Source organism: Platichthys flesus, chromosome 3 (assembly GCF_949316205.1).
Source record: "Platichthys flesus chromosome 3, fPlaFle2.1, whole genome shotgun sequence".
In the NCBI taxonomy this organism is placed as follows: domain Eukaryota; kingdom Metazoa; phylum Chordata; class Actinopteri; order Pleuronectiformes; family Pleuronectidae; genus Platichthys; species Platichthys flesus.
Window position 1 is genome coordinate 22,836,975 of NC_084947.1, and position 24,536 is coordinate 22,861,510.

General features: G+C 42.6%; 1 protein-coding gene across 3 annotated transcripts; it reads left to right on the forward strand.

Moving 5' to 3' along the window:
• The first annotated feature begins 2,254 nt into the window (after positions 1-2,254).
• Positions 2,255-24,515, forward strand: atp2a2a (ATPase sarcoplasmic/endoplasmic reticulum Ca2+ transporting 2a). 3 transcript variants are annotated; one of them, XR_009920399.1, is made up of 21 exons: positions 2,255-2,757; positions 4,030-4,047; positions 4,135-4,217; positions 6,290-6,394; positions 7,522-7,660; positions 13,555-13,635; positions 14,775-14,860; positions 14,995-15,459; positions 16,868-16,956; positions 17,063-17,165; positions 17,779-17,910; positions 18,004-18,123; positions 18,211-18,429; positions 18,541-18,876; positions 19,112-19,332; positions 19,456-19,658; positions 19,778-19,863; positions 19,948-20,081; positions 20,174-20,291; positions 21,748-23,302; positions 23,785-24,515. XR_009920399.1 is itself a non-coding variant. In XM_062384730.1 (21 exons), the coding sequence occupies exons 1-21, from the start codon at positions 2,640-2,642 to the stop codon at positions 23,796-23,798; spliced, it is 2,991 nt and encodes a 996-aa protein (XP_062240714.1). In that variant the 5' UTR covers positions 2,257-2,639; the 3' UTR covers positions 23,799-24,515. The 3 variants fall into 3 exon arrangements, 2 of the variants coding, with proteins under 2 accessions (XP_062240713.1, XP_062240714.1); XM_062384730.1 differs by having other exon boundaries at positions 2,257-2,757; positions 21,748-21,868; XM_062384729.1 differs by having other exon boundaries at positions 21,748-24,515.
• The last annotated feature ends 21 nt before the right edge of the window (positions 24,516-24,536 follow it).

A 24,536-nucleotide genomic window follows, 5' to 3' on the forward strand; every position in this document is an offset into this window, starting at 1 on the left:
GTTTGGCTCTTGTCTCATTACAATAGAATAGAACATTTGTATTTGATGTTGTCTTTGGCATCAAAGCAGAGCACATGGTTATAAAAGGGTTTTAAATAGGTACATGACAAAGACAGTTCATTCATTCTGGCATACAAACATAGATATGAGGGATTCCACAGCAAACAGCTAAAAAGACCAATATAATGCATATGATACACTTTCATCTATAATGGAATAGTTGGCCATTCATAAATTCGCTGTTGTGCTAAAGATGTATTCATATTTTTCATTTAAACTGAATATAGTGAAGACCTCTTGTGAGACTAACACAGCCAGACTGTGCTCAAATAACACTATAGATTTATAGCAATCAAATGACTGACGGAGGGGTTCTTCAAAAGCTTTACAGTAGTATGCAATATTATTAGCAAATTCCATTCACGTCTTATTCAATTTTATGTGACACAGAATACATTTTATTTGCTGTTTAAGCTCCATTACTTTGTTTCTGTTGTAGGAAAATAACATGCTGGACACTGGTTTGAGTTACCCAGTGTTTTTCCCAACAAATGTCTTCATGGATGTTTCAGGGTCCCACCATCACTCCCACAGAAACCTAATCTGCTGCTGACAGCCGACGTTAGTGGCTCCTGTGCCAAGCGGATCAAGTGTGCATTGTAAAAGGCAGGTTGGAGTCCAATTGGGCAATCCCACGATATTATTGTTACAGCAGTCTGTGCTTCTTGGGGCCCTATTAAGACTTGTTAAAAGATGATGCATGCCATTCCTGTCAAACAGCTGACAATGATACCTGAAAAATATACACACTGTGGGGTGGGTGGGGGGTGAAGGGGGGCCAGACCTGGTGCCCTCACGCAGCAACAGCAAATTGACTGTCTTCCTAGTTGTAATGCAGATGGAGTTAACTCATTCGGTATAGAATCGCTTCAGTAAATTAATCAATCTTTTTACGAATTACGAATTACATGGGAATAAGAGAACACACAAAAAAACTAGTAAAATAAGAGATTAGACATATTGTTGATTTTATTATTTTATCAGCCTATTATCATTCTATTGCAGGTCAAAGTTCACCAAAGTTCAACTCCATACGAAGCCATACTGTGATTTGCTTCGCAGCAGGAAGCAAATGGTTAAATCTCATCCTCGCTCACAGATTGTAAGTGAATGGGAGGCAAAGGTGCTAGTAAAGGGAAGTCACTTCTCTCCACTGTCACCAGGTGTTTGCTCATGGAAACACTGTTTATAAGGTTTCGATCTGAGTATGTAAAGTGGCTTGAGATTATGTACGCTGTGAATCATGACATACATTATCTCAAGGGGTGGGGAAAGGGGCAACTGGCCCCATCTGAAAACTGATTGTCCCCTGAAGTGCCTGTTAGTAGTCTTTAAAATAATACCTACAGTAATTGTAAGCTATTGAAGTACACAATGAACAAGGAACACATTTCTAATTATGTTCAATGATGTGTGACTTTACTCAAATGTGTAAAACCAACAGGAAATAAGTATTGACTTAAAGGTCCAGTGTTTAAGGTTTAGGTTAAAGGGATCTATTGGTAGAAATTGAATATAAAATAAATCCAGGGATTTTTGTACTAGTGTGGTTCATCTAAATTGTACAAATTGTGGTTTTCTTTACCCTAGAATGGGTCTCTTATGTTGTTTATATTAATCAAAAGGGGACAAGCTTAACACCTTTTGAGTTTTTATGACAATTGAATGCTATCACAGGTTCTCTCTCATGTTTGGAAGGGGAGGGTGAGGTGAGTATTAAGCTGCGGCATGCAACCTCGCCACTAGATGTCATTAAATTCTACACACTGAACCTTTAATTAGGACCCTACTTAGTCAGGAGTTGTGTATGGCTGTTGGACACATAATTGGCCCCTCTTTGTAAATTGTGGCCCCTGATTTAGAAAATACCCTTGATCCCAAGTTAGTTACAGACTGTGTAATGTGGCCGCCTCTGATCAAGCTGATCGCAATCACCAGCCTGCTACACTGACGCTGACAGGAAACACTGACATTCACACAAACTGCTCGGGTGTGCAAATTAAGCTCACGAACACAAACCATTGGGTTTGAATGGGACGCACGCATGTGTATATTCCCGGTTCTCACTTCCTGGTTACTTCCTGTATTCTCTCTCACGTCCCCCTGTTTGGACGGAGCTGGCGCCGCTCGTCCAATAGCGTTAGTCCACATGCGGCGCAGGGAAGAGGGCTTTAATAAAACCTCAGTGTCAGAGCCGTGCCGAGCCACACAGAGCTGCGCCACGCTGAGGCACGGTACGGAACGGCACCGCACGGTTGCACACAGGGAGAACCGGACCAGGTGAATGCGGTCCTGAACGCGGGACACTGTCGCACACACTTTCCCATCACTTCCGGAGATAAGAAGGCGAGTCGGGGCATCTTCACCCAGACAGGGAAGAGGAATTTCACTCCTCCTCCTCTTCCTCCGTGAACAGCTTCAACAATCTTCCCAGTGGCCCGAGGGACGCGTCGTTTGACCGCAGTGTGTATCCAGCTGCCCCTCCGGGTATCGACCCTCTCCAGGTGTCGACAGTGTGGTGAAGTGCGGTGCTGTCTGTGGCCGAAGCTGTGCGGGAAGGAGCCGTGTCCGTGTCCGCCATGGAGAACGCTCACACGAAGAGTGTGGAAGAAGTTTACAGTTATTTCTGCGTCAATGAGAGCACAGGACTGTCCCTGGACGAGGTGAAGAGGCAGAAGGAGAAATGGGGCCTAAACGGTACGACAGCTTCATTATTTCTAAACACCCTCACCAACACAAACACTAGCGCCAGCGGGACACGACTGACACACGCTTTCAGAAATGTCATGTCATTGTCAGTTTTCAATGAATGTGGGGGAAAAGTCAGCACCGCCATCATCCTCCTCTTCCTCCTCCTCCGGCCGGTGTCATAAAGTGATCCGGCTGACGTCAGCAGTGGTGACCTCGAGGGTTTCCCATCTCTCGCATAGTAACACAGTAATGATTACTTAGAGGCCATTGTCGGGTTTTCAACGCTTTTTTATTGTGTGTTGTGTGATGACACTGTTTAACATTGTGACAGTGTAGTAAAGTGTGGGGAACGTTGTTGGCCACAGCACGTAGAGATGCTCCTCAGAGCTGGAGTCCACCACCTCAGCACTGCAGATCCAGCAGGCATCTGACAGTGACCAGTGGCCACGGGACAAGTAACCTTATCCGCCCGAGTTAATCTCCCTTGTCCCGGGGCTAAACAGTTGTTTTATAGTAATACCATCTAGGAGGTCATGGAGGGTAAATCGCACCTCCTCCTACATCACTCTGACCTTTCAGTCGATTGGAGATTTGTGAATTCTCAATAGGATCAAAACAGCGAGTTAAATGCAGCATGGTTATCATTTATTCTAAGAATGTTTAAACCAATTTTCTTTTCAAAATGCATGCATCTCACGTTGGCAGCCACTGTTGTCATTGAAACAAGGTACAAGGCAATACATAGATGAATTGTTTACATTTCATTGAGCAAACGGGCCCCATTGGCCCAAGTCTTGAATGCAGTCCCAGTAGGAAATAAGGAAAAAAAACAGATGACATTGAAAATACCCTATAGTGAGAATATTTCAATTCAGATTTTCTCAGAGTTGGATGTGGTATATAGTCAAATTTAAATTAAGTCAGTAAAACTGTGTATCATCGTGGTAATTTGAAATATTCAGATATAGGGGCCTTTCTTTAAATATAAACTATCAGACCTTAAATTAGGTTTAGTTATTTTTCTCCATCAAGTCCACGTTCTTTATGCCCCCATTATACAGTATGTATGACTATATAATCATTTACCAAAATCAGGGGAGAAACATACATATGTCTCGGAACATACCTAACGGCTCTTGTTATGGGAATCAGTTCCCCATAAAGAAACAGAAACCGTGAGTCATGTCTGCTTAAAAAAGCATTGATGCCTTTTCTTTTCTCTTTCATCCGTGTCCTGTGCCATCTGTGGATCGACTTTCTCCTCCTTCATACTGACAGAGTTACCAGCTGAAGAAGGTAATCACCACTGCCACTCATATTGTTCCTCTCGTTTTACATAAGATTCTGTGACGGATTGTTTTAAACCTTTTCTTTTCTCCTCAGGGAAATCTTTATGGGAGCTTGTCCTCGAACAGTTTGAAGATTTGCTTGTTCGAATTCTTCTGCTGGCTGCATGTATATCTTTTGTAAGTATATATATATTATCTATGTATATATATTTTTAATGCTATTGGATAAAACACAGTCCTATTGAAAGTGTGAACTTTACTGTATATTTGTACACTATGTAGACTTGTGTTACTATTACTTGAGTTACTTCATCCATGACTGAATAGAGCTGAATTTACAAATTTGGGCTCCTCACTCTGCTTGTGACTTCCTGATTTGTTTTACTCCGTTACTCCCCTTGTTAACTCCTTCATGGTCTGTCCAGTACCTGAGAAATATGATGCACATATAATTCTTGAGAATCCCAGGAGAAGTTATAGCATCTACGCAAGGCTTTATCCTGCCAGTTCCGACTGAAGGTGTTTATGTGAAGTCCAAAACTGCCGCAAGGATTATTATTAAGCCGCGTGTTGAAATGCAGGGGGTCAGTTCATGCATGGCATAGCACTGAAGTGTGAACGTCTTCAGTTTGTGTAACATGGGTGAGGTTACACTCACACATTAGGGAGCTAAACAGCTGAGAAAGCTAGCGACCCATTTGCAGAATGGTGACAACAGCAGCGGCAGCATTGAGTTGCTATCACCATGTGCAGAGTAAGACAGTTGAGTCAAGCGTGACCGCTGCTGTGTAATGACTTCGTCTGATCTCGCAGGAGACTCTGACTTATGATGCTAGAAACAGATAAATGTTTGATAGTAGGCTGGCATTAGGTGATTTTGACAAATCTGCAGACTGTCCGAATTCCAAGATTGCCACATATTTATTTCCTTTTATTTTTTTTCTCGTACACGTGGGTGAACCAGTTTTTACCGGCCCTCTCTGTGTCCTTGTCATCATGCTGCATGTCTGTTCTTATTGGCATATCACAATATGTAATCACATCAGATGTGGTGAAGGCCGTTATTTCTTTGACTCAATGTAAAGCAACAGATCTGTGTAAATTGACTTCACCGCAAATTATGTTCCAGTGGTCTGAATAACATTTTGATAACTGACTTCCTGTTTGTGTGTGTCTGTGAGAGAGTTGGTATGTGGTGGGCAGTGCCCAGTCAGTTGATACAGAGGTGTCAGTGGCTGCTGTCTGACGGGGGAACAGAGCACCACTCAAGACCAAATTTGGACCTCACCACTCAGTGGGAGGGCTCTCGTCAAATACACCTCAACATACAGTTTTATTTTCTCCCATTCTTTAATAAATGTATACCAGTAGAATGTGGAATCAAATCAAAATCAGAAAAGCTTTTATAGTTATGCTTAAAGTCTTTGGCATCCAGCACAGACACGTATGTCTCATAGAGGTTGATAGCTTTATTACATTTTGGGACATTAACTAATTGCCTGTGACACAATGTAATTTTAGACCAATTACAACAAGCCATAAGAGAGTCCAGGTCAGACCGTTTTAATGTCATAATGTTTTAACGCTGGCAGTGAGACGTTCTTCTATAACAGACCTTTAGTATTCCATTAGAACTCCGTTTCTGAGGTATCTTTCATTCCTCCACATCAGATGGGCAGATGTCAGCAGTTAAACAAGTCAAAGATTTCATATATCCACAGGAGAATAAAGAACAGTTGCTCACAGGGAATGGAATACATCTACTGCTAGATAAGCTCAGTCGTTGATGAGTGAAGAACAGTTTCTAACATATAGGTTTAAGATAATGTTGAGGGGCATTAAGATGCACTTGTATGTAATGTTTTTCACCTCAGTATCTGAAGTTTTATGTAAGAAATGTGTGGGATGATCCTCGGCTATGAGCAGTCTTTGGCTTTGAACAAGAGTTTCTAGCAGCTTATAAATGGTTTAATCCAATATTTCTGGGATGAAGCACTGCTGTCATAATAAAGGTATATTTGAAAGACAAGAACCTGCCCACCTATTCTGATGTATAATTTGTGACTGTGCAGCATCTTCACATCAAAAAGTATTTTCCATACATTAGATGTTTCTTTTTTGCAGTTTCCCTGTTATTAGCAGCGATCTGTATTCTTGTGAATTTCTTTTATTCTCATTGTAAATGGATGCCCGCTTTTTGAGTGAAATGTCTTAAACATATAATGTCATTTTTCTTGTGTTGTTTTCAGGTCCTGGCCTGGTTTGAGGAGGGGGAGGAAACGATCACAGCCTTTGTGGAGCCTTTTGTTATCCTACTCATTCTTATAGCCAATGCCATCGTCGGTGTGTGGCAGGTGAGAAACTTTCCCATCCTGGAAATCCTTGTATTGAAATCCCACTCCATCTCTTCTGTATCTGTGGAATGTACTTGGAAATCACTGTGATTTTCCCCTTTAGAGTAAATTATCTTTTTTTTTTTAATGATTTTTATTGATTTTTACCAGTGGATTACAGTGATAAAACGAGATCCCTTATAGACTAATTTGATTTTAAGCAAGTGTCTGTATCATGATGGACAGAGAGAAACTAATATTGGGTATACGTGACCAAATCCAGTTTATTCCACTACAATAGTCCTATGATGGTTACGCTACCTTCATCAACATGGCCATGAAATCGTAACCAGAGCAGCATTATTGTGAATCACAGTGTCCAAAATGTTTGAAACAACCCTGTGATGCCACTTGGACCAAAAATAAGTATTTATTTGGATTACATAACAGCCAAACCTAATACATATGGCAGCAGAGTCAGTGAGACCATGCATCCATCAATGATATGAAGATTGGGTCAAAGATGTTGGTGTTGTAATGTCAATGACACATCTGGATATGCCTACAAAACTTTTGGAAAAACTTCATAATGTTCCACTGGTGTTAAACGTTATCTATCAGTGTGGCAGCCTGCTGCTGTTTGTGGGTTTCAACATTTGTTTTACTTCCCTCGAACTCTAGATAAACAGTCCACTTAGAGTTATTTTTGTCACACAGAAGGCTTCCTATTGAAAAGCAACAGTAATAGGTCAGTCTGTATCTCACACATGAGGCCTGCATTAACTTATTTTTCAGATGTGTGAGTCCACTGTACAATGTGTTACTCCAACTAAATTAATGAAACCATTTGAACAAATATTCTATCAGAACCAACAACAGGCATTTATTACCGTTTGTAGTCTCTTACTACTGATCCGATTTCCATGAATTTTTGCAGAGGAGTGGGGCCCTAAGAAGAACCCATTGACTTCTGTAGCAGATCATGACAAACTGTCTGATTCAGGTTATTTTTTATCACTTTTACTTTAACATGACAAGATAGGGAGCTAGCCTTGAGGGAGGTATGCGCTCTACAGCATGCTTGTAGTTGTGATATTATCAGCTCATCTCAGAAACGATGACACTTTGTCCTGTTCTCACCTCACCAGGAACGCAATGCTGAGGATGCCATTGAGGCACTTAAAGAGTACGAGCCTGAGATGGGGAAAGTCTACCGGCAGGACAGGAAAACTGTGCAGAGGATCAAGGCCAGAGAGATCGTGCCTGGTGACATCGTAGAGGTTGCCGGTAGGTTGCCTTGCTCTTGATTTTGTGCCTCTATAAACAAACATGACCTCTGTTATTGTTGTTTAACCTTATTCTACTGTTAAACTGTCGCATGTGTTGCTTTTATCAGAGCATCAGATAACTGAAAAGGCTCAGATGTTGATTTGATTTGTGGATTTCTTTCCGGCAAAGGAAAATTCTGGATATCACATGAACCAGTTGGGAACAAATGCTGCTGACTTCCAATCAGCGCTTTTTTTAAGAGGGCTGTTTTCTCTCATGGTACAGTGTGTGTATGATTCTGCAGAGGGATGAACACAGACGTGTTGGGGAATGCTGGAGTCCTTAAAACACAGGCGTTATCTTGATACTCTGTCTAACCCTAAGCCAATGAAGTGATGCATAGTTTTTCTGTGCATACTGGTAGGTTTTATTTTTAGCTTTCATAGGCCATTTAGATAATGGAATGCAGTATTTATAGAGGCAGTGACAGTGGTGAAGATGACAGGTGTCTGGTCCCACCCCGCTCATGCCCATCCCATCCTGCTCTGGGAATCATTGCTACGGTGGGTGACGTGGGAGTCCTCAGTAACCTTGACAAGGGCAAAATGGAGTAGGACTCTACAGGGATATAAACTCTATTGTAATTTCTGTTAAAATGGGTTTTATATACTGTTTATAATTGGGTGTTGATCAAAAGGGATATTCCCTACATTCTGATTATGACTTGCAAAAAGAAGCTAAGTGTGTAATGCTTTGTTTTTTGGCTCAAGTTGAAAGAGTAGTTGGTGAGTCAGATGCACACTCCTCATGTATATTAGAGACCCAGTCGTCAAAACCTCTTGGTAGTGGTAGCTGCATGCTTTGCTGTCAGTAGCTTGAGGCTAACTCTAAAAATGCAGCCCAACAGGCAGCAAAAACAGGAGCTTGGCCATCAGTAGAAGCTCATCAGTTGCAGTTTACCACCGAAATCCTCCTAATTTCTTTTACAATAGTTTCTGTCGAGCTTCCCCTTCTATAAATTGTATTTTCCTAAAGCTCCAGTTCAATGTGACCCCTGCCCATGCAGTGGAGGAATGTTATGACGCAGATGCATGCCGTTCGGCTGCTGAGCTCCAGGTAGAGGAAAGGGAGACGAGCCCGCAGCCAATCTGTGCCGCTGGCTGTCAGGGGGCTTCGGTGACTTTGAACGCTGCCTCCTGCCTGCACCTCATCACTTATCAGCCCCACAATCGCAAGTCTGTTCAGTGTCATGGAAAATAACAAACTGTGATGCGTCTGTCCAACTTTTGTATGAACCTGATCATTTTTTTGTGTTATTTTTATACCTTGGTGTTTTCAGATGTGATCTTGAAGCAGCTGAATACCTTGGGGCTGTTGTATGTGCTGGTCTCAGGCCAGTCTGCTCTTCTGTGAAGTCCTCAGACTGCTGTTGTTGGGTTGATAATATACTTGTTCAAACCAATGTGGCTCAGCAAAATCAAAACTAACCCTTGATTTGTTCCCAATTCTTACTATAATACAGGTTTGTGATACGTTTGGGATGGGCAGGTGCCACAGCCTAAATCTGCTAAAGGATTAGCTCACTCGCTGGGTTCCCAGTCGGTTTTAAGTGGTTTTCATACGACAACATGCCGCCAGTTTACAGTTTGGTGTTATGAATTTGCACATTTCTGGATGTTGGCCTTTCCTCAGAGCAGTGGAGCTCAGTGCGTTTGTTCCCTGCTGCCTGTGAAATTGTGAGTTTGGTCATGATGGGGGTCAGTGTGTTGGGGGGGCAGCGTACGGGGGAGGATCTCTCATCTGCTCTCATTGTGTTGGAGAGAGATGACCTTATAGGGAAGCGCTTTGTGGATCCACTCCATCGTGCTCAATGCACAGTGACCCTGACCATCACCACCCACGCCCTCCACTAAGATTACCACGGATAGTATGTGGCATTCAATGGGGTTCTGGCAAGCATCTATTGTCACAGAGGGACTGTCTTTTGGCAAAGGTTCCTGACTTGTCAGCAAGGCGGAGAGAAAAGGTCTGCTCTTGCCAACCAGGCAAGGGGGCATTAGAATGTGAAGACCTCCCATAAAGAGAAGTCTTAAATCAAACCAGTCCGTACAAGTTGATTGTGCATGTAATGTTCAGCGTAAATTAAAGTATATAATTGTATTACAACATACAGACCACCAGAACCAGGCATGTTAACATTGACTGCTGGGAGTCCATGCTTTGCCATTATAGATGGTGACAGATCAGACTTAGATGCAAGAAATGAGGGACCAATACAGACAGTTATGCAAGACGTGAGAATAATGTAGACCTTCCCTTTTTTCTTTTTAAACCAGGATATACAATCTGTAATTATTCTGATAGCTAGTGATGACTTATTCACATTCTAATTTCTATGGCTGCAAGGAAAAATGTATGTATGCTTTCACACTATGTTTTGTCTGTAACTACAGAATGATAACATTAGTCCAAAATTCATATTATTTGTCTTGCACCATCTAGGTTTTTATTTTTTAAATGTCTCATGCATGTATGCATTCGGCAATAATGTACATGTAGATATGCCTGACTCTACTAAACTCCCAGTTCTTTCTTTACAAATGCTTTAGTGCTGCCAGTCCTGGCACAAGTTGTATTACTATGGCAACGGAAACAGTTGTATGCGGATGTTTGTGGAGGTCCAGCTTATTGCTGCTCAAGATTCATAACAGACAAAGGCAAAGCAGAGAGCTCAAGCAAACAGTGTTTGAGATCCTGCTAACATAACTGAGGTCGTAGGTGAGAATCTGCTGCCAAAGTTAAGAAACTTCTCCACTGTTGGTAAATATTGGCTTATCACTCCCACCAACCAACTGATGATGACCAAAAAAACCTTCTTACATCTGGCTTTTGTTTGCAATGTAGTAAGATAGGATCGACATCCACTCCCCTATCAAATAATTCTGCAGTGGACACGGTTTCTTATCGGCAGTGATGGCATGTTACAACTGGATGAGTGTGCTAGTTTGGTGATTGTGAGGTGAGAGCGCGCATCAGTTCATGACATTGAACCTTTTGCACTGGGGAAAAATGACTGCGAAGCAAACTCCTCTAATGGCATTGGAAAAAGTGTTTTGGTGGGTTTACCCTTATTTTAAAAACCTAATTTCGGTGAAACAGAGTTGTAACATGGTTCCGGTTCAGACTGGTTTTAGCATCTGTCTCAGGTTATCCCATCACAATGAACAGCTCTGGGTACAGGTTTGAACTGCTAAGTACCAAAGACTCATTCATATTGAAGGAAAAACTTCTCGACTGGTCTACTTCATCTTTTATGAACCAAAATGTATTTACACATCTTCTATTTGTCTTTGTCATAACATTGATATATTTATTACAGTATGATCAGTGGGGATTAGATTGACTGGAGACTCTAAATTGACTGTAGGTTGGTGAATGGTTGTTTGTTTCTGTATATGTTGTTGGCCCTGCAATACACTGTCAACTCTCGCCCAATGTCAGCTGAGATTGGCTCCCGGTCCCCGTGAGGCCCTCGAAGGATAAGGGTTATAGATAATGGGTGATAATGAATTGTGTTAATTTGCATATAGAGCGTGGAAGGGAGATCTGATTAAAAGTGATCAATGGAGACATACTGTAAATGGAGATGCTCTCTAACGCCTAGTTTGAACTTTTATTCTTGGAGATGTCCACTTGTTGCACAGGGTAAAAACAAAACAAAAAAATTCAACAGTTAGAAGAGAAGGAGTGAACGGTTACAGTTTTAGCTGTTTTGTTAAACGTATCCATTTGGATAAAGTTTTTGCATTGGTCTGCATGTTTAAATGTAGCTAATGAGTGAATCAGTAGGAGCTGTATTGGAAAGCTGCTGGATGTTTCACTTGTTGACCGCTCTGAAATGGCCCTCTAAACATGACAGAAGGTCAGCCTTTTGTTCAGCTGCCATCTGCACATGTATCCTCCTGGCTGGCACTGACAAAGCCTGGCCCGCTGAACCACTCTCTCTTACCAAACACATGGCAAAGGCAGGTGCCAGTCAAAGCTGACTGCCGCGCTCCAGTGGCGGCCGCGCCTGCTGTTGAAAGGTCTGTTTATAAGGCACCTCTGGGAGTCATGTTGGGTGCAATGTTTTGCCAGGGTACACAGCGCTTTTGTCACTGTAAAATCTGTCGGCTGTATGACCTGTTGGCAAGCACGAAGGTGATAAAGTGGTGGTGACTGAGGAGATGCTTGGACTGTTACCAAGTAGGATGTTGACACAAAGGGATAGATGAGATAAACACACTAAATCAGAGCAGGTCTGCAGTGTAACACATCCCCGGAGCAGATCCATCGTGTTAGTCTCCCAGAGTTTTAACACAGAGCAGTGGATTCTTTATATGAGAACATCAGGGGGCACTTTTTGTTAGAAGCCCGTCCTTCTAGCCTTGTTTATTGGCTCAGGTCACTCTATTAGGTTGTATTTCTTCAAAAGGAATGACTTAGCACAGGAAGTATTACACAATCATCCAGGATGTAATTGTGAAATGTTTTGGCTTCTATGGAAACCTCTTACTTTTTGTTCCTTTGGCACAGCTGCGGGGTGATCCTTTTAAAATCTTAAAGGGGTGGGATCCCTGAACTTGATTCTTCTCTACCATGTGCAGATTTCTTAGTTTCCGTGTGACTGACCCGACACCCACATGGCTCCATCTGTCTTTCTGTTCAGAAGCTACCTCTGGCTGCACCCATTGTTCCAGGTTCAGTTGGTTTAAAGGTGCAGCGGAGATCAATGTTACTCCTTCTTAGAAAAGCTGTCACTGTGTGTCTTGATTGGCCTGTGGCTGCTGACAGATCAGAGTCTCTGGCAGGACATCAGATGTGTTTGACGATCATCCAGCTTCTCACTGGATCGTGTAAAATGGTAAGAAGTCAACACCTACGGAAGTGTTGAAATGTAACTATAACAAGGATGTGCATTAGTTTTGAAATGAGTAAATGTAATTACTTTTAATGGAATCTCAAGGTGAAACAGTATCATGTATTAAATTCCAAGTGTCAATACCTCATCCCAAGTGTTTGAGGAGAGGTAGAGCAGCAGCAGCTCCATCTTTGTCCCCCTGTCTCGTCCTGTGCTGTGACAGTGTTGAGGAAGCAGCTGCCATCATACAGCCACGTTTAAACCTGATCAGGGCTTTGGGGAACATATCGAAATGCTTTTTCCATTTTTGGCTGCATGTATTGTTGGCCTCATCGCTACTTTCCCCTCCCGTCCCGTCCCTCAAGGGCATGGGGGGTTTTGGATTACCGTACATGTTCCCTCAAATTGGAATCTTGACGTTGGTAGGTTTATATCAATTCTTTTTCTGCTCAGTTTAGATTTTCACCTCACCTCTGTCATGATATGTTGCTAGATTCTTAGATATTAAGCAGTCTTGTGTGAGGATTGTATTCTAACTATACCATGAACTTGGCTGGAGTCTTTTGTAACAATCTGACACAATTAACATTTTTAACTAAGTAGGCCTTTATGTAGACGCCCACAGAACTGTGCCATAGCCTGAACCATTTCCCCAGTTTCCATCGCTTTTATGTACCATTAGGAAGCTGAATTGGGTCAGTGCAATTTCAATGTACCCAAATTGGCCTTTTCCTTTGAGACAGGCCTTTTATGGCTCACAAGTCCTCCATTTCCTCCTTTCTCTGGCTCTCCCAACAGCGATGGTAGCACCGGAATGAGCTGTGTGATGCATCAGTTGAGCCGGCACTACTGTTAAAATTTGTTACGATCAGTGTCAGACACATGAACCGTCACTCCGACCTGACTGTATTGTATTTGGCTGTTTTATGTTACTCCCAGTAGGTTTAGTGTTGTGTTGTTGGAGCTCTGTCGTTTTAATTTGAAACATGTTTGTGAATCTGTTTGTTAATAGTTGGAGACAAGGTACCTGCTGACATCCGGATCTGTTCCATCAAATCAACCACCTTGAGAGTTGATCAGTCCATTCTGACTGGTGAGTCATTTCTGCGGCTAATATCCTATCCATTAATTTATCAATAATCATAACCATTGACCTTTTCAGTTTACAACTCTAAAATATGTAAATAAATCCCTTTTTAAAAAGTTTTCTGTAATTGTTGCTTATTGCACAATAATCTTTTCAGCATTGCCTGACAATGTCACCCTTAATTCCACAGCTCATATTTCAATATTTGACTGAATTCCTGCTTGTTATTTGTAAATACATATTTAGTCATATATTGAAAGTCATAAGTTTAGCTCAAGGAAATGGTAAAGCCCTTACTTCAGGCAGCAGACAAATGAGGCTCCAATACTGTATCCCTAAAAAGCTGCTTTTAGACATGTCCACTCTTTTATTTGAGTCTTGAGTATGTATTTTTTTTTATAACTAAGATTGTATGTTTGATTAAATACGTTGTATTTCCAAACTAATTTTAAATTCTCCGCTGATGCTCCCTTTTTCTTTTTTTTAACTAAGAGCGCACAGTTCTCCTAGTTAATCTCATTAAAATGCTACATTTTAGGGCTATGCTAAAGCAAAACAATCTGACATTTTTAGAATAAAGTCATAATATTGCAAGAATAAGGTTGAAAAATTTGGAGAAAAACTAAATCTTTACTAGGATAAGGAGAAAACATTTTTCGGAGAAAAAGTGGCAAAGACAACTCATGTTTGTCAGAATTAACACCCTGAATTCTTATGTATTCAAAATCTTGAACAAATCTTATTATAAAACTACTATCTATGGTTATTTGTGAACCCTGTTTTAAAGTAATAGAACACTTCAATTCTCAATATTCCTAGTTTAAACGCAGGTATCAGACTGATCCTTTGATTTTCCTCCCCTTGACACATGGTCTAAAATTATGACTGTATTCTCAACTTTCTTTTTCTTCAAAATGGTCCTAATATTCTAAACAAGATTAATTAGTGTATCATGACAGTTTCCAGTTAGCAAATTTTTGTGTCTGAATTGAAGCATTCATGAGCATGGTGGTAAAGAGGAGTGAGGCAGCATGAATAATCAGCACTACAGATCTCTGTAGAGATATCTGACTGCTTCGTCTCCACACAATGTGCAGAGACTAATGCAAAGTGATTTGAGCTGATCCCGTTTGATGTCTCTGTAGGTGAATCTGTCTCAGTCATCAAACACACCGACCCTGTGCCCGACCCACGTGCCGTCAATCAGGACAAGAAGAACATGCTCTTCTCCGTAAGCTCAGCTCACACACTCTGTTGACCTTGAACTTCTTGTTTTAGTTTTTGTCGTCTCCCTGGAATAAATCATAAAGATGTGAGAACGTATCAGATGTACTTGAGCCAACAGGTCTATACTTGCCATTTCAGGGCACTAACATCGCATCTGGGAAGGCCGTGGGTGTGGCTGTGGCCACCGGCGTTAACACAGAGATTGGTAAGATTCGTGATGAGATGGCTGCCACAGAGCAGGAGAAGACGCCCCTGCAACAGAAGCTTGACGAGTTTGGCGAGCAGCTGTCCAAGGTCATCTCCATCATCTGCATTGCTGTGTGGATGATCAATATCGGACACTTCAACGACCCCGTCCACGGAGGCTCCTGGATCCGTGGGGCGGTCTACTACTTCAAGATCGCTGTGGCGCTGGCCGTGGCCGCAATCCCTGAGGGTCTCCCAGCCGTTATCACTACCTGCCTGGCTCTGGGCACTCGCCGCATGGCCAAGAAGAACGCTATTGTCCGCAGTCTGCCATCTGTTGAGACCCTGGGCTGCACCTCTGTCATTTGTTCTGATAAAACAGGAACCCTGACAACCAACCAGATGTCTGTGTGCAGAGTGAGTCACACATACACAGTCACACTCCTGGTGCACTGCTGAGCCATATAGTAGTAGTAAGTGCTTTGTCATCTCTGTTGTCGCTGCCTGTTGTTTGTATTAGGTGACAGTCTGACTGCGGCTGCGTAACTCACCTCAAATACATTTGTCACACTGCCTGCAAAGAGAGAAAGTGGAGTGTTCCTCCTGCTCACATATCCAGATATCTAACTGTTGAGCCACTCCTATAACTTATGCTGATCTCTTGAATGACTTGCAGTGCTGCAGTTGCATAACTGACCTTGCGTCACCAAGCTGCAGAGCCGGCAGCCCGTAGTTCCTTTCTCTCTTCCTCTGTCTGTGAGAGGCACCCTGCTGCTACTTGGCCCCACATTCAGCATTTATTAAAGTTTGATTCTGTCTTGTTGCCTCTTCTGCTTCTGTGCTTTATTCAGTACTTTGAAAAAGCCGGAATTAGACCTGAGGCTTTAATTTACAGTATTTTTTATCTCTCACTGATTTGGGTTCAGTTTTGTTTGGCCATGATTGGAAAGCCTTACAGCTCTGCAGGGTGATTCACAGTGAGCCATGTCATTAAGCCACTGAAGGGAGAAACCATTCACACTTGGGGAATGCAAGCAAAGCTTTTTAAGGAGGTTTGCTGCTAACTATATTCACACATCTCTCTTACAATAAAAAAAGAAATCAAAATGACTACAGTGTAGATGAATGACTAGAAGTTTCACAATTGCCTGTTGTCTTGTCTTGTATTGTTTTGCCTCCTAGTGCTATGTATAGAGCCCAAGTTATTGACCAGGATCAGTTTTGAAAGTTTTTCTACATTCTGTAAATGAGTCATTCGAGGCCTTTTTGCTATAAATATCAGAGAAATGCAGTAGCAGTATGTGACAGATCGTTATTACCCATGTCATATAACCCACCCAGGACTAGTTCTCTGTGTGTCTCTCTCTGTGTGTCTCTGTCTGTGTGTCTCTGTCTGTGTGTCTCTCTCTGTGTGTCTCTCTCTGTGTGTCTCTCTGTGTGTGTGTGTGTGCGTGTGTGTGTGCGTGCGTGCGTGTGCGTGCACGTGTGCCAGTCAAAGCTTCCGGTGGGAGCAGGCCTGTCACTTTGGCTTCTTTCTTTTGGGCACAGCTTCCTTTTGTCTCTGGGTCCCTGGCAGTCCTGTGTGTTTACTAATGAGAACAAACTAAACACCCTTTTCTCACATTAGGCATTGGGCCACCCTGCCGGGCCCTCAGATAGACGCGCTAACACTGCAGGCTAATCTACTGTCTAAACAGAGTCGTCATATTGGAGGTCCAATTGGGATTTCTGTGGTTTCTGTTGCCACCTTATGTACCAGTAAAGAAACTGTCAGTGGGTTCCTTCAGTGATGTGACTTTCGGTGACCTTTTGTTTTTTGTCTCAGATGTTCATCGTCAACAAAGCTGAAGGTGACAGCTGCTCTCTGTCAGAGTTCACCATCACAGGTTCTACCTACGCACCTGAGGGAGAAGTGTGAGTACTATACAGCTGACTTATGGCATTGGTTGAACTGAAGAATGTTTCTGGTATTATGTATAGTGCACACACACTTATAGGCTAATACTCTGCACACCCTCAGGTACCAGGATGATAAACAAGTGAAGTCCTCCCAGTATGATGGCCTTGTTGAACTGGCCACCATCTGTGCTCTGTGTAACGACTCCTCCCTGGACTTCAATGAGGTCTGAACCCTTAACTTTGTTTTATTGAAAAGCTGTAGAACTTAGTATGAACTAAGTATGTATGTACTGTAGAGAAGTGTATAGTTTGTCCCTAAGTGGTAAGTCACGGAACTAAGGGCACAAACTGGTGTGAAAACCATTTGGTAGATGTGAAAGCTAATTTAAATTTGTTTGACTTCTGGTTATTATTATTACAAATATTGTGTTATTTAATAAATAAATAAGGAAAGAAAGAGGGAAAGTGCAAAACCACAGGCATAGGGTTGGGTATCGATTGGGTTATATGATACTGTTTCCTAAACGGTGCCAGAACCATTGCTTTTTTTCATTCCTTCTTGTTGCATTCATTTATTAGTGTTAACTTGACACATGTGGTGATGTTTGTCGCCTGCAAGCAGGGAACTCTTTCAGTATATAGTTCAGACACCGAAATGAGGCAACATTGTTTTAAATGGTTACACTTTTACAACAATGTAGCATTGTTTCATTTTTTGTTTTTGTTTATTTGTGTGAAAATGTAAACAAAAATAACTTCTATGGATTAACTTAAAATGTTTCTGTGAGTGTTTTATAGATTGAAGCGAAATTAATGAGAACATTTTTGATTCCTCAGGTGAAAGGTGTGTATGAGAAGGTCGGCGAGGCCACAGAGACGGCGCTGACATGTCTTGTGGAGAAGATGAACGTGTTCGATACCGAAGTCAACAGCCTGTCCAAGATTGACAAAGCTAACGCCTGCAACTCTGTGAGTGACCGCTACTCCCTCACCTGCTCACACTGCACATTTCCACCGCTCCCACTCAGCACATTCTCCCTCTGTGTCCTGTTGTCTCATCAGGTGATCAAACAGCTGATGAAGAAGGAGTTCACCCTTGAGTTCTCCAGAGACAGGAAGTCCATGTCCGTCTACTGCACCCCGAACAAGTCTCGTTCTTCCATGGGCAAGATGTTTGTCAAGGTGAAATCACAAAAACATGTGCTAAGGACTGACTGATAGCGTTGCCATTTATTTATAACCCGTTTATTTCTCTTTTGCACCTCACAGGGGGCCCCAGAGGGAGTTATTGAGAGATGCACTCATGTCAGAGTTGGAAACAGCAAAGTTCCCCTCAACAAATGTATCAAAGAAAAGATCATGTCTGTGATCCGTGATTACGGGACAGGTCGGGACACCCTAAGGTGCCTGGCTCTGGCCACACGAGACAGCCCACCCAAAATGGAGGACATGATACTGTTAGACGCAGCCAAATTCGTGGACTACGAGGTGAATTTCACTTAAGTTAGATCAAATTTGCTGTATTTTGGTGTCCACGTGTAGAGCATCTATTATCTACTATCTAGTATTTGACTCCCGTCTTTGTCACCCTCCATTCAGTCCGACCTGACCTTCGTCGGCTGTGTCGGCATGCTTGACCCCCCCAGACAGGAGGTGGCCGCCTCCATCAAGCTGTGCCGCAAGGCTGGCATCCGCGTCATCATGATCACCGGGGACAACAAGGGCACGGCTGTGGCTATCTGCCGCCGAATCGGCATCCTGAGCGAGGAGGATGACATTGAGCGCATGGCCTTCACCGGACGGGAGTTCGACGACCTGTCACCAGCCGCCCAGCTAGAGGCTGTGACTAATGCTCGCTGCTTTGCTCGAGTTGAGCCTTCCCACAAGTCCAAGATCATTGAGTTCCTGCAAGGATTTGACGAGATCACTGCTATGGTATAAATTCTAGAAGCTGATTCTGCTGGGGTTCTTGTATTTGAGATACATTTCTATTAGTGTGTGTTTACAGGCACTTTTTCCTGCATTTTGGTAGTAAAGTTGGTCAAAATCCATTATTGGTTGACATGGTCTGACATCTGTTGATAAGCCGTCTTACCTGGACTTGTAAGCGACATGTTCATGCTGTTGATGCACAGGATTTTACTGTCGATAATGAAGTGTTTGTTTACAGACAGGTGATGGAGTGAACGATGCCCCTGCTCTGAAGAAGGCAGAGATCGGCATCGCCATGGGCTCTGGCACTGCCGTGGCCAAGTCAGCCTCTGAGATGGTCCTCGCCGATGACAACTTCTCTTCTATTGTGGCCGCCGTTGAAGAAGGCCGAGCTATTTACAATAACATGAAGCAGTTCATCAGATACCTTATCTCCTCCAATGTGGGAGAGGTCGTTTGGTGAGTCTCCTCAGGAGCAGATGATTTTAGAATAGATTGAGTCCATAGCATTGCAGTAGATTGAATGTATGACTCGTTGCAGCTTGTCAGTACATCTTCTCATTGAGTCACTTCTGCTTAAAGCATCTTTCTGACGGCTGCACTGGGTTTCCCTGAGGCTCTGATCCCAGTTCAGCTGCTCTGGGTCAACCTGGTGACAGACGGCCTCCCCGCCACTGCCCTCGGCTTCAACCCCCCAGATCTGGACATCATGGATAAGCCGCCCCGCAACGCAAAGGAGGCCCTCATCTCAGGCTGGCTCTTCTTCAGATACTTGGCCATTGGATGTGAGTTGTGTTAACATCAAATAGTCTTTAATCTGCTGTCATGTTGTTTTATAAATAAATTTATTTTCTGAGACAATCTTTGTTTGATGATGGTGTTATTCTGGTATCTTTGCTCCCAGGCTATGTGGGTGCAGCCACAGTGGGAGCTGCTGCCTGGTGGTTTATACTCTCTGACGATGGACCTCAGGTCACTCTGTACCAGCTGGTGAGTCTGTCTCTATGAAAACCTCTCCTACAGTCCCCCCTCAGCTCTCTGCCTCCCCCTCACTTCTCTGCTGCCCCACCACAGAGCCACTTCCTCCAGTGCAGCTCCGACAACCCGGAGTTCGAGGGACTGGACTGTCACGTGTTCGAGTCGCCCTACCCCATGACCATGGCCTTGTCTGTGCTCGTCACCATTGAGATGTGCAACGCTCTGAACAGGTAGCTGCAGCTCATAAAATCGTCTGGTCTCAGAAGATGGAGGACAAACTAAATAACTGAGTCACCACTCTCTGTTCTCTCCTTCTGTAAAGTCTGTCAGAGAACCAGTCCCTGCTGCGGATGCCACCCTGGGAGAACGTTTGGCTGCTGGGGGCCATCTGCCTCTCAATGTCTCTCCACTTCCTCATCCTCTATGTGGAGCCTCTGCCTGTGAGTTATACAAGAACAGTTTATTCAATTATGACTGATATCATTTTTAAGAAGATAACTTCAGAAATTTTTTAAAATATATATCGTACTAGGTCTAAAAAACGTTTATATAGGTCTTAATCCTGTTAACATTAATTTAACGCTTCTTACATCATACTTATGATGACTGACGGAACAGAGAAAGAGGAAAGTTTTGGTGGAATGCGTAGTTTGTAATGTGTTTCAATTCTTTCTCTACGTTAAAAATCTTTCATTAACTTACACAAACAAACAGATTAGTACCATACACTGGTTGTGAGACAGACCACGGACACCTACTATCTGTCTGTAGTTTGTTAGATAACCTGGTGTAAATCATATTGAGACTCTGGTCCTTCAAATGCAACCTGCAGCCCTGTTCTTAGTTTGGGACTCGTGTGGTTTTTCTGCCCCCATGTGATCGAAAGGTTTCACTACCCACACACATGGCTGTGTCTCAAGGTCTTCATTTTGCAGACTCTCTTCATCTTCATTCTTTTTGTTTCATAACTTTCATAATATATTGTAGAACATTTTGCCTTCATTAGATGGTTCACACTAGGCACACAATAAATCCTCATAGAGGGAGGGAGGGGTACGACCTGGAACAGCTGTCAAGTTCTCATCAAGATGTAGGCGATGCATCGTAAAGGACTAGTTCAACATTTTGGGAATCCGGAATCCTCTACCTTAGAACATGGTATTAATGGAGCTTATTTTAAATTCAACATTTGCACGTATGTATTGCTTTTTCTTCTACTTCACATGGGATCTTTTAAGATGGCGGAAGTTCCACCTCTCTCTTCGCGAGGTCAAAACTAAAACTAACCCTAACCCTAACCCACTAGCAATGGAGAACGTTAATGTGGGAGGGACTAAAAAATGAATTTCCTGTGGCGACCCCACTATACCGCTTCCCATGTGTGACAGTGCCCTTCAAAAAGTGAAAAGTAAATGACAGCCAACTATCGCTTATCAAAATGAACAATATATTGTTTTAAGACCACATTTTTCACAATATCCTCTGTGGTAAATCTAGAAGCTCTTTTCTTTCTCTATTTTTAAATATCCTGCAACTGTGTGGATACAGTTTTCCTGTTTTTGGTCAATGTGTGGGTCGAGTCACACTGATATTTTTCATAACGATTAGGTTGAGTTATTGTTGTCGTCCTGGAACAACTATCAGTAAATATGACGTTACCGTTAGCAGCTCGTTAGCTTAGCAAAGAGACTAGAAATCGGGGGAACAGCTAGCTCTGCTCTGTCGAAGTCAGAGAGCTTCAGACGCGCTGGCAGGTGGATTTTGTGACTGGCTGGACTGTGACATGTGGAGAAGAAGAGGTTTTTTCTCCTTACACAGTCTGCATATGCACTAATTATCCTGTTAATATTTAGAAGTAGCTGTAAAATTCAATGACATCTGCTGTCCCTCTCTCAGGTCATCTTCCAGATTACTCCTCTGGATGTGACCCAGTGGATGATGGTGCTGAAGATCTCTCTGCCGGTCATCCTGCTGGACGAGCTGCTTAAGTTTTTGGCCAGGAACTACTCAGACCTTGGTAAAAAGCTGGAGAAGCCGGCCGCCAGAGGCTGCTCTCTGTCTGCATGCACCGAGGGCATCTCCTGGCCCTTTGTGGCCATCTCCCTGCCTCTGCTGCTGTGGATCTACAGCACCGACACTAACGTGTCCGCCATGTTGTGGCCCTGACTGACTCCTGTGCACACCCCCCCTCCTCCTCCCCCCTCCTCCCGTGCACCAGTGTGAAGTGGGAATTAACGCACACATCTAACACCCTCACATTCATTTTGAACAACTCGTAGTCGACCCGTGCACCTGCTCTGATGGCCTGTGTGCTGTGAGATCTTTTGTATTTAGGACATTTTCACTGTTACATATTTTTACGTAGGGAGAGATGGAGACTAGGGGGTGTAGGTCTTACTTTGACTCTGACTGACATCATATCCATGTTTTTATTTTTGGTTCACCGTCATGCGTTTCCTCTCTTATGATCTCCTGTTTTGAACAGTGTAGGATCCCATGGGAGCTGTGTTGAGCTGTACAGAGAATTTACACTATTTTATAATGATTAATATTTTTTAATTTTGGGGGAGGGGCTGCAGGAACAGGACTGCTGGGTGTGAAGAGAATTGAGCTGCGAGGAATCGTATTGTACAATACTAATTCTGGGGCCACGACTTGATTTATATATACACGTATCGATATGTATTTGCCCTAGCACAAATTTCACTCGTCATTTTTTAGCGCCGTGCATCTTGTTGATTATTATTTTCTGCATTAGGCAGAGCACAGCTACCTCTATGCTGTTAATAGAACCATTACTACCCATCAGTCTTAACAACCACTTACACATTATACCATTTGTCGTGTTGAGGTAAGCACCAAATAGTTTTGTAGTAGAGAAAACTACTTACATGCGTTTTTAACGTCGAATATATTTTTATTTTCTCTGTTATTTGAGGGAAAAGCAGATGAACCTGTTACCTGTGTGATTCAAAGCATTTTCTTTTTATATATATATATAAACAGCCTGTTGTTCAATTTGTTTACTTGAAGAAAACACATATGTCTTGATTTTCTCTTTTAAGTTTCATTTTTGAGATGGTCTTAATTTTTTTAAATCTTAATTACAGTTTATAACGTCTGTAAAATGTGCACATACTGTACCTGAATATGTAAAGATGGCACCAAGACGCTGTCAGTTGTATCAGCTGAGCACAACACCGAGACCTCTGAAAGGCTGAAATCCTCCATCATTGGAAGAGTCTGTATATGTGTACATAGCACACAAAGTAGAATCTCTGTATAGATTTTTGTCCTTGCTGAAAAATGCTCCATACCGTCCCACTCGTTTACTTAAAGCCTGGTCCCAGCCTCTCTGCATGTCTGCTCCAGTGTCACCAGGCCTGTGAGTGTTTTGAGTTTTATGTTAACATTTGTTTCTTCCAACGCCTTCCACCTGTTAACCTGCAGAGTGAGTACACCTTGACCTGCATGCCAACCACTACTGTTCTCGTCTTATACGTAGTCACAACTTTGCAGTCAGTCGCTGCTTGTATTAGAACGACAGCAGTGACATTTCGTGCTTTTAAGATGTAGCGTAAATGGTACAGACGAGAGGTTTGTGTTGAAATGCCTTCAGTGTCACAAAGTGCCAGCAACTCGAGCCGAGCAGTTTCAACTGGTGCAGTGTCGCTGGTTACTTTTGATTGTAGACTGGCTGCATGTTTTGGCATCTGACAGAGCGAATGACATTAAAGTGCCCCCATACCATGACAGGACATGGTTTAATCTTTCATTTAGGTCCTGATCTCCTGCATGGCCTTTATCGGTCTGCTAAAGAAAATAAGTGTAGTTGAATTTAAATGATTTGCTGCCCTGTTGTTTTGACTGTGGCCTTGTGATTCCTGAGTCCATTGATTTGATTCTCTTGTTTTGTTTTTTCCTTCTTTGCAGCAAAGGCCAAGTAAGCCCACCTCCAATACCAATTACTTCCAGGAACTTTGGTTGTGTTTTGTGTTGTGCATGTGTGTATTAGGCCACACATCTTCCAAGAGCTGCATGTCAGTGACGTCATATGAAGACAGGGGCTCATTAAAGTTCATACATCCTTTTTATAGAGAGGCCATAAATTAATGTCTGATGAAAACTAGCCAATCCCACCTCCATGAGTCTTTCCATCCTCGTGCATGACGAGCCTTAGACTAAGATACAGTGCTCATGCCATCTTTTTAGACTAAGATCTTAGTACTGTGTGCAGTAACTTGTACATGATTCCATGGTGCATGTCTGCTTGATCAGCCATCTGTTTTACCAGACTCGTGTAATAATAGACAATGTATAGTATTGGTAAATAGTATAGACATTCGTCAGATAGTACAAATGTTAAATAAGCTCAAAAACACAGTTCATCTTTCCTAAGGAAATACTTTTATGGGACATTCAAAAACCAAACACTTCTTTTTGGCTTTGCACTGAGATGTGCAACATGTTCGGGCAGATTTTATTTAATTTCTTTGCCACATCTGAAGGCAGACGTGCAACGGTGCAGATGTTTTACTATGAGAACGGCAGGCAGTCCCTCGATGGCGTTTCATGCCAAACTGCTGTACTGTATTTTCAGAGATGATTGTACAATGTATCACATGAACTTTGGTTTCAGGTAAATAAAACTGTCATTGACATTATCAGCTTTTTTTCTCCTGGTC